Source organism: Marmota flaviventris, chromosome 17, assembly GCF_047511675.1.
Source record: "Marmota flaviventris isolate mMarFla1 chromosome 17, mMarFla1.hap1, whole genome shotgun sequence".
Classification (NCBI taxonomy): Eukaryota; Metazoa; Chordata; class Mammalia; order Rodentia; family Sciuridae; genus Marmota; species Marmota flaviventris.
In genome coordinates, this window is record NC_092514.1 from 23,012,323 (window position 1) to 23,026,529 (window position 14,207).

General features: G+C 48.0%; 1 protein-coding gene across 2 annotated transcripts in view; it reads left to right on the top strand.

The window, feature by feature from the left end:
* Nucleotides 1–1,675: 1,675 nt before the first annotated feature.
* The window catches only part of Gas7 (growth arrest specific 7), a 230,518-nt gene continuing 217,986 nt past the window's right edge, over nt 1,676–14,207 (top strand). The window contains exon 1 of one of the 2 annotated variants that reach the window (XM_027946796.2): nt 1,676–2,228. In XM_027946796.2, coding sequence (XP_027802597.1) covers nt 2,095–2,228 — 134 coding nt within the window. In that variant the 5' untranslated portion in view covers nt 1,676–2,094. The remainder of the gene's footprint in view (nt 2,229–14,207) is intronic. The other variant, XM_027946793.2, reaches the window with a different exon arrangement.

Here is a 14,207-nt window from a genome sequence, read left to right on the forward strand (position 1 = left end):
TTGCCAGGGGCCAGAGGCCAGGTGAAGGCTGCTCAGGTGAGATGGTTTACATGCAGGTTGAAGTTCAATAGTGAATCTCAAAGCTAGGTTGAGCCTGGGCATGAGTATTTTTAGGGAGTTACTCAGGTGATTCTAATGTGCAGCCAGGGTTGAGTACCACTGACCTAGGTGAAAGGCCTGTGCCAGGGTCTAATTCAAAGCACTGATAGGTATGCAAGACCAAGGACTCTTGTAGCCCCAATTGACTGGTTTTAGAATGGGTATCTGGATAGGCATGGTGAAGAATGAGGCTAGAGTAGGTATTATAGAGGGCCCGAAATGCACAGATGGAAGTTTATATCAAATTTAAGAGGCAATAGGGAGCCATGAAAGATGATTGAGCAGGGATGTCAGTGGGTAGAAGTATAGCTTGTGTGTCCCTTATCCAAAATGTTTGGTACCAGAATTGTTTAGGATTTCTGATTTTGAAATATTTGCATATACATAATGAGATATCTTAGGGATAGGATCCAAGTCTAACAACAAAATTCATTTGTTTCACACCCACCTTAAACACATAGCCTGAAGGTAATTTTAAATATTTTTAATGCACCTGCATTTCGCCTGTGACCCATCGCATGAATTCAGTTGTGGAATTTTCCACTTGTGGCATCATATTGGCACTCAAAAAGTTTTGAATTTTGGAGCATTTGGGACTTCAGACTTTTTTTTTTTTTTTTTTTGGATTAGAAATGCTCAACTTGCAAACACAGATATAAAAGCACCCAGCAATTTAAGTTTAGGAAATGTATTTTATTTTTCCATATAGAGTAAGCTAGCAAGAAACCAATCTTTCTTCCTCTTCTGTGGTCCAAGGTCAATTCTATTCAGCACCTGAGGTCCAGGAATCCCTTGAGAGCAGGAACTTTTCCAAATGATGTAGGTAGTACCTTACACATTGCACGGGACATGACAGTTTCCTAACTAGTATTTGTTGACTGACCAAATGAGTGTCGCCTCATCAGTTGGTAGGTCTAGATTCCCGCAGCGCTGTACCCTGAACTGGCCTTCATTTGCATGGAAAGCTAAGGGCACTGGTTCTCTCACCTTTCGCCCTTCTTCCGTTTATCCCCATCGACCCGATTCCAATTCTACCAACTCCGACTCCATCTCCCTCTCCTCCCAGCCTCTTCCCTCCAATACGACACGGTGCCTCCTGGCATCTCCGCTCAGGCGCCAGGGTTCAAACCTGTCTTTCACCCATTGTTCAGTTTCTGGTGAGTCAAGTTCAACCCCAGGTTCAACCACTACAATGACGGTCACAAACACGTTCCTCCACAGACACCTTGATGGCAGAGCGCGTCGGTCCGCCACCCAGCATCAGGCCTGCGAAACAGGCACGGAGGGGCGTTTCCCTCCCAGAGCACTGGGTGGCGGGGGCATGCGTGGGAGACCCTCTCCCCAGCGACTTGGCCCCTCCGCGAGCTGGCGCTCAGCCCTCGGCGGGCGTGGCCGCCCTGGCCCAGCCCCCGTCCCGCCCCCCGTCATCTCCCAGAGAGTCCCCGCCCGGCCACCCGGCCGCCAGCCCCTCTCCACGTCCGCCCGGCCCCTCCCTCCCTCGCTCGCCGCCGAGTCCCGCGGAGGGGGGATGCTCCGGGTCCCACCTCCCCGGGGAGCTGCGCATTTCCGCGCACCAGGGCGGCCCTGGCTCCGGCCGGCCCTCGCGGCGACAGCCCGCGTTCCGCGTCCCCGGGAAGTTGTCTCCGGAGCCCGGGGCCCCTGGGTCTCCTCCCCCTGAGCCCCGCCCCCTCGCCCGGAGCTGGGATCTGCAAGCTGCCCGGCCCGGGGGCGTCGCCGCTCGCTCGGCGAAGCCAGCGAGTGTCTGCTTCTCTGCGCGGATCGCGCGTCCCCTGCCTGACCGGGGACCCCCGCGCACCCCAGACACGGCGCGCGCTCAGAGCGCGGGAGCCCGGGGCTCCGGGCGCCTGGGATCCCGCGGAGCCGCTGCCCAGCCCGCGGGGCTCGGCAGGGATGCAGTCTGCGCTGTGAGCCCGGGCGCCAAGGCCATGTCCGGCACCCGCTGCCGGACCCTTTACCCCTTCTCCGGGGAGCGGCATGGCCAGGGGCTCCGCTTCGCCGCGGGTGAGCTTATCACGCTGCTGCAAGTCCCGGACGGAGGCTGGTGGGAAGGCGAGAAGGAGGACGGGCTCCGCGGCTGGTTCCCGGCAAGCTACGTGCAGTTGCTGGAGGTAAGGGGCGAGGGCCAGGGTGGAAAGACTCCCCCGGCTGCGGTCCCTCGGGTGCCGGCATACCTGTTGACCACGGCGGGGATCTGCTGCTGTCCCTGTAGAGGGACGCCCCTGGGGGCAGATCTGCTCGACCGACCCACCTGCAACTCTGCGTTCCTGGGGACGGAGAAGGCAGCGCGCACCCCTGCAGGCGTGGGCATCGCGAGCTCCACAGGAGCGCTCCCCTCGCGCGGGGCCTCCCGAGCCCATTGGCCGCTCCGAAGAAGCTAGAACTTGTTGCCTGTGCGAGTTCTGGAACAGGCGGGCGCGGTGCCGGCGGTGGCAGGGCCCGCCTAAGGGCTGCACAGACCTGGTGGTCTTGGGAAGACACAGGGAGAATCCGGGGTTCTGAGAAGTAGCCCGGCTTGTCCAGCCTGGATCCCGGAGCCCGCTGACCCGTGGACACAGTTGTGCTGTCCCGGGTCAGACTGCCTGGCTGCCTCTGGGCCGTCCACTTGCTGGTCCGCGGAGCTTTACTGGCCACCAGTGGGAGCCTCATCCATCAGCGGTCTTATTTCAGGGGGTGCGGCAGCCCCCAGCCAGAGCCCCCCTCCACTGGGCTCAGAACCTGAAAGTGCTATTTCCTGGGGTTCTGGCTTGGCCCCAGGGCTACCCAGGACCTGCTGAGCAGAGTCAGCTGGCTGTTTATTGTCTGGGTGACAATTGGGAGGCCTCACTGTTCTGTAATCACTGAGATCAGGGTCAGTGATTACTGAGATCAGGGCCTGAGTGAGTGAGATCCAAAGTTTCTGAAGTCCCCTGTGTGTGTGTGTGTGTGTGTGTGTGTGTTGGGGGGGGGTGTGACTTTACAGGACACCCCCTTTTCTAAAAGGCTGTCTGACCCCAGGATTGCTCTAAAGACAAAATTAATGGTTACCCCCAATTGTGTTTAAGTATCAGTAAACATTCATATGACCAATCTTCCCCTATCATGGAGATTGTATTTATTTATGCTTTTTTACCCTCTTTCCCAAAGAACAAAGTAGCAGATTTTAAATGAAAATGACCCATTCAACTCATGGCCTGGAGGGGTAGGGGGAGAAAGGGATAGAGATGGTTACAGAGGAGGGAGACTGCCTGAGTAGTATTCTGTGGCAACATTATCAAAAATAATACCTGGCCACCTAAAGGTACATGATATTTCTCTCAGGTCCAGAAGAGAACAACAAACTCTCTCCCAAATGGATTAGTACCATCTGAGCAAAGTTTAGGGGCTATTTCTGCTGCAGTCTGGAATGAGCTTTGGTGGCTGTTAGCAAGAGTATATTTGGGAACTCTGGGTTCTATGTTTGGAGTACCTGTACAGTAAGGGAGGCACAGGTGTGTGGCTTTGATTTTCCTGGTTCTTTCCTGACATTCAAGATGTACAAGAAACACAGATCATACTGCTTTTGATGGGAAGATCCGGAGCCTCTTGATTGTAGCTCCAGAGCCCTGGGAGAGACGCATATTTTGGGAGTTGTTCTGGTGGCCACGTTTTCTCAGGAAATACTGATGTGGAAATTTGGCTATAGTGGATGTCTGTCCGGTGAGGAGTGTCCCTGGCTGGACTCAGTCAGCTGTTTTGGGTGGGGGCAAAGCTTAGTGTGTGTTAGTAAGAACCAAGTGACTCTGCTCTTCCTTGGGAGGGGAAGAGAGGAAGGATCAGGCCCAGGGGACAAAGCAAAATTATCAGATGGGACAGACTTGTGTGTGACAGTCACATCCCCTGGCATTTATAATAGGTCTAGGAAATCTCTGATGTATAAAGATTTGTCAGACCACTCCCAGCGAGTGACCCGCTGCAGAAGTGCTCATGTATGTTTGAGGCCACTGAGAGGGACCTTGGTTTGTTGAGCACCTACTAGGCACTGGGTGTGGTACGTACATTATCACCAGTTCCCCTGATCAGGGGAGGAAGAGTCTAGATCTATGTGGAAAAGGGCAAGTACAGCCCCCAAGGTCAGCATGCTGTCACAGCATCCCTAAGGGGAGGCTTAAATGTTAGGGCTAAGAGAGAGGGATGGCTAAAATATTGAATGGGACTCTCTTCAGGGCTAAAGCTGATGCAGTTGCAACAGGAAGAATCGTGGATCAAACTCTGTATCTGGGGACCTCCTACATGAGCAAGCTGGACTACAAGGCTGAGGATTGGTAGAGATAGAAGATAATGCAAGTAGAGTCCATTGGGATGGGTCAAATCCTCAAAGTCCTGTGATGTCAGCCAGGGGGCACCTGACACTGAGCTCACTGGGGGAATGAAGTCTGGGTTTACATCTCCTCCCAGAGGTCAGGAAGGCTATTGGGGGTAGGGATGCATGCTGGGTCCACAGCTGAGAAAGGTCTCTCCAGGGTCCCCTCGACTCCATTGTGACTCTTGCCCTATGATGGAAAGAATGACACCAGAAAGGCCCATCTTGCTGGAGACGTGTAAGGCACTGACTAGGATGTGTGCAAAATGGATACTCACCGAGGATTTCTTCCTTGTTTGGGTGAAGAAAGGGGAAGTGAGAGGCCCTGGCTTTGCAAGAAGCCTACACTATGGAGGGGAGTTGGGAACTAATCTGAGAGGGTTGCTAGATCTGCCCTGGTGGTCAGCCAACTCCGGGAAGGAGGCCAGGGTGGTGGAGGACCTGGTTACTGTGCAAATCTCTTTGGTCAGGACTCAAAGATAAGTGGCAAAGTTGTCAGCACACCCAGGCTTCCAGAGGATTCCAGGAATATCTTAGCCCAAGCGGAGAAGCGTGGAAGGGCTCTGGTAGGCTCAAGGACTCTGGCCATTAGAGTCCTGGCTACTCAGGGTGTGGTGCAAAGAGGAATGAGGCCTGTATGAGTCAGGTTTCCATTACTATGACGAAACACCTGAGATGGGCAACTTTAAAGTAGGAAAGGTATATTTGGCTCACATTTTTAGGGTTTTCAGTCTCTGGTTGGTTGAGCCCATTGCTTTGGGGCCTGTGGTGAGGCTTCCCTCCTCTATCTGGTTCCTCTAGGGGCTGGTTGATGCATAATGGTGGGGAACATAATGGTGGGGAGTATGTGATGAAGCTGTTCAGCTCATGGTGCATTCTGGGAAGCAAAGAGAAAGAGAGACAGGAAAAGGCCAGGGTCCCAAGAGCCCTTTCAAAGCCACATTCCCCATGACCTAACTTCCTCCAATTAGGCTCCACCTCCTACTAAAGGCGTCACCACCTTCCAGTGGTGCCTTGGGCACAAGTGAACCTCTGATGTATGGGCTTTTGGCGGACATGTAAGTTCTTCAGCGTGAGGAGATGTAAACCCAGATGGCAGATTGGAGCTGTATAAAGAGAATGAAGAACACAGCAAAGGGTAACTATGTGGATAAACAGTCATATATAAAAAGTTTTAACATTTTTTTCTTTGAAATATTCTTGACTATTTATTTATTTTTTCTCTACTGGGGATTTGAACCCAGAGGTGCTCTACCACCAAGCTATATCCCCAGACCTTTTAAATTTTATTAATTTTTAGACAGGATCTCCCTTATTTGCCAAGACTGGCCTTGAACTTGGGATCCTCCTGCCTCGGCCTCCTGAGTTTCTGGGGTTACAGGTGTGCACCACTGTATCTGTCTGGGGGACATTAAAGATTCTACCAGCCAAGACCTGTAGCCGGCTATGGAATGTAAAGGTCCTTAGTTAAGAGCAACTACAGGAATCTTTCCTGGGAGTGTCTTTAGTCATGGAGAGAGAGAAGGGTAGAGCAGTCTTCTAATATCATGGTAGGGCCATGGTAGAGGAGGAGCTGGTCTTGTGAAAGAGACCTGAGTCCAGAGCCAGGAGGCTGTGGAGTGTGTTCTGCCAGCCCCGAGACAGGCCCCAGATCATGTCCACAGACCTGGGGCCCCCGTGTGTGGGAGATTTCCACCAGTCCTGCAAGATGCATCAACCAGCTCCTGGAGGAACCAGATAGAGGAGGGAGACCAAATCTCCATCCTAGGGAAGACCTGGAGAGTCAGGCATGGGATCAGGACAGGTGCTGTGGCTAGTCATGTCCAGTGGTTATAGGGCTGAATGGGGCCCAGGAGTTCCTCAGAGCCTGCTCTTACTTGAACTGGAGAGAAGAAATTAGGGACCTAGAAGATGCCATAACACATCTGCAAAAACTCGCAGAGCTTTTGGGAAATAATTTTGGATGGGTAATAAGATTGGAATGCAAATACAACAGAACTTTTCTTTAAGTAGGTGCTGTTGTTAGAATCCATGGTCTAGCTGGAAGGCCTAGATCTCAGGGGCACTGCTGTGGTTTGAACGTGATGTGACTTTATTCTCTCTCTCTCTCTCTCTTTTCCTGGGGCTGAGGTTCAAACCCAGTCCTTGAATATGCTAGGCAAGTTTTCTATCACTGAGTTACACCCCAGTTCAGAAACTTCATTCTCAGTGCAGCAGTATTGGGGGGTGTTTAGGTCATGAGAGCCCACCCTCACAAGTGGATTGATGCCAGTTATAAAAAAGGCTTGAAGCTGGCTGTCGTGGTGTGTGCCTGAAATCCCACCTACTGAAATGCTGAGGCAGAATTGGCCAGGTTTCCATTACTCTGTGCAACTTAGGGAGACTCTGTCTCAAAAAAAAAAAAAAAAAAAAAAAGGCCGGGTGTGGTGGTACACACCTGTGATCCCAGTGGCTTGGGAGGCTAAGGCAGGAGGATTGCAAGTTCAAAGCCAGCCTCTGCAAAAGTAAGGCACTAAGCAACTCAGTGAGACCCTGTCTCTAAATAAAATACAAAATAGGGCTGGGGATGTGGCTCAGTGGTCGAGTGTCCTTGAGTTCAATCCCACTATAAAAAAAAAAAAAAAAAAGGAATTTAAAAAAATGTCTGAGTCTGCAAGTTTAAGTACTTGCTCTTTTTCTGTTCTGCCTTCTGCCATGGGATGACAGAGCAAGACCTTCAGCAGATGCCAATACCTTGACTCTGGACTTCCTAGCCTCTAGAACTGTAAGAAATACATTTCTTTAACAAATTACCCAGTCTTTGGTATTCTGTCAGAGCAACACAAAAGGGACTCACAGAATATAACACTGTTTGCAAATGCTACTAGGAGGGATGCAGGAGGTCACCCTTGAACTCTTGTCTCTTCCTCGCCACCTTCCATCCTCCCACTTTTGGTTCGTGTGCTGCAGGAGTTAACAGGGAGTGATCACTGGTGACAGTTGACTGTGCTATGGACAATTAAGGAATGATTTTTATCTAGTGCCAGGCAACAAGCTACTTCTGAACTTATCTCACACAGTTCTGTGAGGCGGCAGGGGTTGGCCGGGTAGTCCTTCCACTGGTCTGTTTGATGTCTCTCATGCAGTTGCAGTCAAATGGGGGTTGGAACTGAATACCAAAGTGGATTTTTTTTTTTTTTTTTAGGAATTGAATGAACCCAGGGCTTCATACATGCTAGACAAATACTCTACCATCCTTTTCTTCTTTTTCTTTCTTTTTTTTTTTTTTAACTTTTTTCTTTTGAGACAGGTTCTTGCTAAGTTCCTGTGGTTGGCCTTGAACTTGCCTTGGCCTCCTGAGAAGCTGGGATTACAGGTGTGTGATACCACATCCAACAAAGTGGCATCTTTGCTCACCTGTCTGGAACCTTAGTGTTCTTCCATGTGGCCTCTCCCTCCGCGTGGAGTCTCCTTCTCCAAGACCTTTCCACATAGCCCTTCTTTTCTGTGGGGTAGTTGGAGTTCTTTCTTGGCTGACTCCCCAAAACAAAAAGACCCAGACTGCCAGGCTTCCTTAAGTCTTAGGCTGAGGCTGGGTACATCATTTCTGCCAGATCCTATTGATTAAGTGAGTCACAGGAGCAGTCCAGAGGCAGGGTAGGGAGGAGGTGGATACAGGTGCGGAAACAAAGGATGTGTGGTTTGTTGAGGGCTGTTTTGAAGACTAGTTGTCTCAGAAGAGTAGGGATGACACAGGGAACCAATGATCCTTTAGAGGGGAGGCAGCAAGTGCCAGGCCAGGCTGAGGAGAGAGGGAGTTCCCCAGAGGGAGGTAAGGTGCAAGAGACCTGGGCAGTTCTGCTTGGAGATTCTCTTTTGCATCTTAGGGAATTTTTTTGCTTTTATTTATTTTTTTTAAATTTAGCAGCAGAGGGGGTTCAGGCTGGGGGTGTAGCTCAGTGGCAGAGCACTTGCTAAACATGCACAAGACCTGGTTTTGATTCCCAGCACAGAAAAACAATAATTCCCAACCAAGACTCCAGTGGTTTCTCTTTAGAGGCCACGTGATAAATGATGCAGCTGGAATTTGAAATCATATTTGCCTGTCCCTAAAGCCTGGGCCTGTCCCTAAACCATTGCCATTCCAGCCTGGTTTTGGCAGGCCTGCGTTCTGAGAATTAATAATCATAGTATATCTGAGCTCCCTGATGGTGGATGCTCACTATGGTACACACTTTGATTTTAATAAAGAACCTTTTTTTTTTATTTCCTTCCTATAACATAAAAATCACCTAAAATGGGTGTGGCCTTGACCTTCACACCAGTGAGTTTTTATATAGTCATGGACTTTGTCCATAAAAGGTATATTAGGGCTCATGGCTCCCCAGGTATGTAATTGGGACAGAAATTATGCCATCTTCACTGAGCCATCCTGCCCTTTGATTTGGGGTCTGGGGCCTGCATCTGTAACTCCTGCAGTTGGAATATCTACCTTTGACCATACTCTGTCTGCCTCTGCCCAGCAAGAGCCACCCCATGTCCACGCTCTGTGCTTGCTTGGTCAAGTGGCCTCTCCACAGGATTTTTTAAAAGCAGTGGGCAGGGATTCTGGATTCTGTGGACTCAGGGCATCTTCACAAAAGTTCCCTTAGCAACAGGTCGGCAGGAATCCCTGACATCTGTTAACCACAATGTGAATCCCTGACATCTATTTCCACCTAGATGCATGAGCGAGAGGCAGGCCGCCTTCTATTCTCACCCTGAATAGGCCCTGTTTGTATTTGAGGGCTCTGTAGACCAGGTCTCTGAACACGGTGCTGGTGAAAGGAAATGTTTGGGAAACCAGGAGGTCTTGTATGCATAGAAGGGATTATGCCTATTATCAGGCCACACCAGGGGACATTGCTCTTGCAGCTTGCGCTCTCATTACTCAGAGCAGCAAGGCAATATATGACAAGCTGTCTGACACAGTTGTCAGGAGTGAGCCCCCTGGACTTAATTGCAAAATGTCTAGATTCCTCTCTCCCTGCAGTAGAGAGGCTGCTGGGGTGGTGTTTGTACCTCTGGAGAGAAGTAGAAATGGTGGCTAGCAGGTGTGTCTGGCTTTTTCTTTGGCAGACCAGAGCATGGAGTGGCATGGTGAAGGCTTAGTTGTAATAGTGTATGAATTGTGAGAAATTCATGTGGTCTCTTTGTGTGTGTGTGTGTGTGTGTGTGTGTGTGTGTGTGTGTGTGTGTATGCTGCAGATTGAATCCAGGTCCTCACACCTGTTAACTAAGCTCATACTCTACCACAGAGCTCCATCCCCAGCCCAAATGTGAATCTTAAGAGGCTCCAACTACCTCCCCCTATCACATTTGGTATTTCCTCCATCTGCCATCTGATAGATTAATTTTATTTTATTTTAAAAATGATATATACACACATATATGTATGCACACATGTGTATGAAAAAATACATATATATATCTTTTTTTTTAAGTGCTAGGGATGGAATCCAGGGTATGTTAAACAAGTGCTTTACCAATGAACTACACCTCAGCCTAGAATTTGCTTTATGAGTATGGCTTCCTGGTTCACTATATCTACTTCTCAAGCTACACACAGTATCCTGATTCACTTCCCAGGTACTCACATTTCACACATCAAAATTAAGCTCATAATCTGTTCTCTCTTCACTGCCTTTCTACCTTCAGCTTCCAAACCTTACTGTCACCGCCCTCTATCTACCCAGTCACCTGACACTTCCCCTTTTGTCTGTCCTCTCCTATTTATTAGCCAATCTTGTTCCCTTCTCCTAGAAGCATTCTCAAAGCCTTCTTTTCCTTCTTAACTTGGTTGGCAAACCTTTGCTGAAGAAGGCCAGGAAACGTTTGAGGCTTTGCAATCCAAGAAGCAAAATCGAGTTAAAGCTGCCTCCTTGGGATTTGCAGTGCGCCAGAGGCAGTGAGAGGTGGGGGAGGGTGCCCCATATGTGCTCTGTCACAAATGACTTGAATCTGCTGCTATAGTGCAAAAGCTGCCTTAGATAATTCAAAAACCAGTGGGCATGCTTGTGTTCTGTTAAAACTTTATTTCGATTTTTTTAAAAATTTTTGTTTTCAGTGATGGTGTGTTAGTGAGTTTTCCGCTACTGTGACAAAATACCTGAGAAAAAAATCAACATAAAGAAAAATTTCTTTTGGCTCTTGGTTTCAGAGGTTTCAGTCCATGGTTGGTTGGCACCATTGCTTTTAGGCCTCTGGAAAAGCAGAAACATCATGGTGGAAGTGGGTGGTGGAGGAAAGCTGCTTAGCTTATGGCAGCCAGAAAGCAGAGGCTGGGGGTAGAGATGTCTGGGGATAAGATATCCCCTTCCAGGGAATGACCTTTATGATCTAGGTTTTCCAACGAGGCCTTGTGTCCATTACCTCCCAATGGTCCATTCCATTATGAACACATTAATGACTTAATCCATTGATGATATCAAGATCTCATGATCTAATCATCTCCCAAAGCCCCACCATTGAACAATGTTGCTTTGAATACCAAGCCTTCAACCCATGAGCCTTTAGGATACATTTAAAATCAAAACCACAACAGATGGGTCTCACAGTGTTGCCTAGGCTGTCCTCAAACTCCTGATCCTACTACTCCAGCCTTCTGTAGCTGGGATTACAGGTGTGTGGCTATTTGGATCTTAAGTTTCTCCCAGACATCCATATGGTAAAGGGTTTGGCCTTAGCCTGGCAGTAGTGGAAGGTAGTAGAACCTTTACGATATGGGGCCTAAGGAAAGAACTTTGGGTCATTGGGGAAACACCCTTAAAGGAAACAGTGGGACCCCAGTCTCTTCCTCTTCCCTTTCACTTCCCGGCCACAAGATGAGCGGTTTCGCTTCATGATGGGCTGTCAGCATTGCTGGAAGTGCTGCAGGTAAGGCAGGGACCAGCACAGGAAAGAAGCAAGCTCACCTCCTAGTTCTAGTTGTGGAGATGATAAGTTAGCCCGAAGTTAGATCATTTCAAAGCTCCATAGGGCCAATAAAAACAAGGTGCCGTGACAAGAGTAGGGGTGGGGTGGTAGTGGTGGGGGTTCCAATGAGGCCGTCAGGAATGGCTTCTCTAAGGGGGTGGTGTTCTACCAGAGACCTGAAAGATGGGAGATCACCAGCCATGTGGGTGTTGGGCAGACAGTAACTCAAGGCAGAAGAGACTGCAAATGCCTATAACCTGAAGTTAGCCAGTGTGTTTGAGATAGTCTAGAGAACCAGAATATTCTGGGTGAGCAAGGGCAGGGGATGTGATGGAGAGAGAGATGGGTTGCAGACACAGCCTGGGAGTTGGATGGTTTCCTGTGTGCAGTGGGAGAGCCATTGATTGGATGGAAGGGGAAGGAATATTCTGGTTTGCTTTAGAAATGCATCTAGACCTTACAGACCTTCAAAGAGGGCAGGAGGGGAAACAAGGGGATCGGTCAGGAAGCTGGGAGTGGGGTACTGAAGTGGGATGGGTTTGGAATGTACTTTGCAGGTGGAGTCCATTAGGTCTCCCTGACAAATTGCCCGGGCTAGCCTCTGAGGATCTCACCTCTTGCAGGTCAGTTGCAATACACCATCCCTATTTGTTTCCCCTATCAATCCTTCACTCCTACTGGAGACCTCTTAAAGAATAAGGTAAAAGGCAAATAAAAATTGGGGAAAAAAACCTTAATGTCACCTAATGTGGAAAATGCTTTTGTAAGTTTTGGGTACTGGGGATGGAACCCAGGGGCATTCTACCGTTGAGATGCATCCCCAGCCCATTTTATTTTATTTTTTAATTTAAAAAATTAAAAAAATACACACACACACACACACTTGGGATTGAACCTAGGGGTGGGTTTACCACTGAGCCTCATCTCCAGCCCTTTTTTTTTTTTTTAATTTTTATTGTTGGTTGTTCAAAACATTACATAGTTCTTGATATATCATATTTCACACTCCAGCCCTTTTTATTTTTAATTTTGATACAGGGTCTTACTAAGTTGCTGAGGCTGGCCTTGAACTTGGCAATCCTCCTGTCTCAGCCTCCTGAGCCTCTTAGGCTTACAGGTTTGCACTACCATGCCTGGCACTATATCTTATTTTGAGATAGAGTTTCCTTAACTTGCTGAGGCTGTCCTGGAAATTGTGATTCTTCTGCCTCAGCTTCTTGAGTTGCTGGGGTTGTAGGCATTCACCAGCACTCCTGGCCACAAGTGTTTTTGTTTGTTTGTTTGTTTGTTGTTGTTGTTTAAACCCAGAAAAGAAAGAGAAACACATTGGGATGGGAATATACAAAGCATTTGGATAGGCACTTTATCATAAAAGACATACAAAGTCATCAACATTTTCTTTCTCACTAGTACTCAAAGAACTGCAAATTCAATTTTTAAAATAATTATCCAAAGAAAGGAAGGAAGGAAGGGTATTGGCAGGGTGTAGAAAAATGATTTTATGTTACTTAAAAACATTAACAATGTCCAAACCTTTTGACCCAGCTATTCCACTCCTAGGAATTTAGACTTAGGAAGCATCTGATACGGTAACCTGCGAGCATCGAAGTGCCTGATGCGTTACATTTCTCATAATGCAAGAGAGGCCACAACCTAAGTGTCCACAGGAAGAACTGGTTAAAATCAGGTTCACCTGTGCCTAGCACAAGCCCAGACATAAAGAAGGGCTCAAGAACTAGCTTTTAGAAGCTGTGTTTTAGAAATAAAAAATGTTGCTCAGTGATGCTACATATTTTCATAGACTTAGCAATACTTTTGACTTTTTACTATGAGACAAAAAGAAATGGTGTGGTCCAGAAATGAATTGCTTTTTTAAAAGCAGGGACTGCCTGATGCATGCCTCTAATGCTAGCTACTCTGGAGCCTGAGGCAAGAGGATTGCAAGTTCAAGGACAGCCTCAGCAACGTAGTGAGAACTTGTCTCAAAATAAAAAATAAAACTGGCTAGAAATGAGCTCAGTGGTAGAGTGCTTGCCTAGCATATATGAGGTCCAGGGTTTCATGGAGGGTGGGGATAGAGAGGATGAAGAGCAGGGACTCTGTGTGCTGCAGATTCCCTAATATCCATTCATGGAAATAACAGGTGGAAGGAATACATACTGGCCCCAGGCCCCATTCTTTTACATATCCCCATTAACAGCAAATCTTTGTCTTTTGAGGAATAGATTTGACTTTTTTTGGAAACAGCCAAAATTTGTCTGAAGCCAAGTCTGGTGTGTCTATGCATGTGACTGTCTGTCACCTTGTTGCAGAAAGGATCTTAGTCACCTTACCAAAAAACCATATGGTACAATAAGATAAAAGCATAAATACATGAGGAAATCTCTGGAGAGGAGAAAATAAGGGAAAGGAAAACTAAGATGATTGCTGAGAGTGAAGTTTGATAAGTGAAGAGGTTAACCAAGTGGAATGGTGCTGTTCAGGGCTACAAAAGAGGTCTGACCCTCAAGAAATGTTACATGTGAACACTTTTCAGCAAAGAGTAACAAATGTTCCAAAAATGGCTGCAATGTTCCAACAGTCAGGATGGGTTAGGATGTGCTGACATAACAAAACAACTCCAAAATCTCATCAGTTAAAACAACATAGGTTTGCTTCTTGCTCTTAGTCCCAACTCGGTTGGGAGTTGGTTTAAAGTTGGAAGATCCTCCAGGCCCCAGGATGATGGAGCAACCACTATCTGGAATCTCTCTAGAGTGTTAAACAGCAAGTGGTTCTTAAAGTTTTTGCTTGACACTGACACATGACACTTGTGCTCATTTCATTGTCTAAGAGC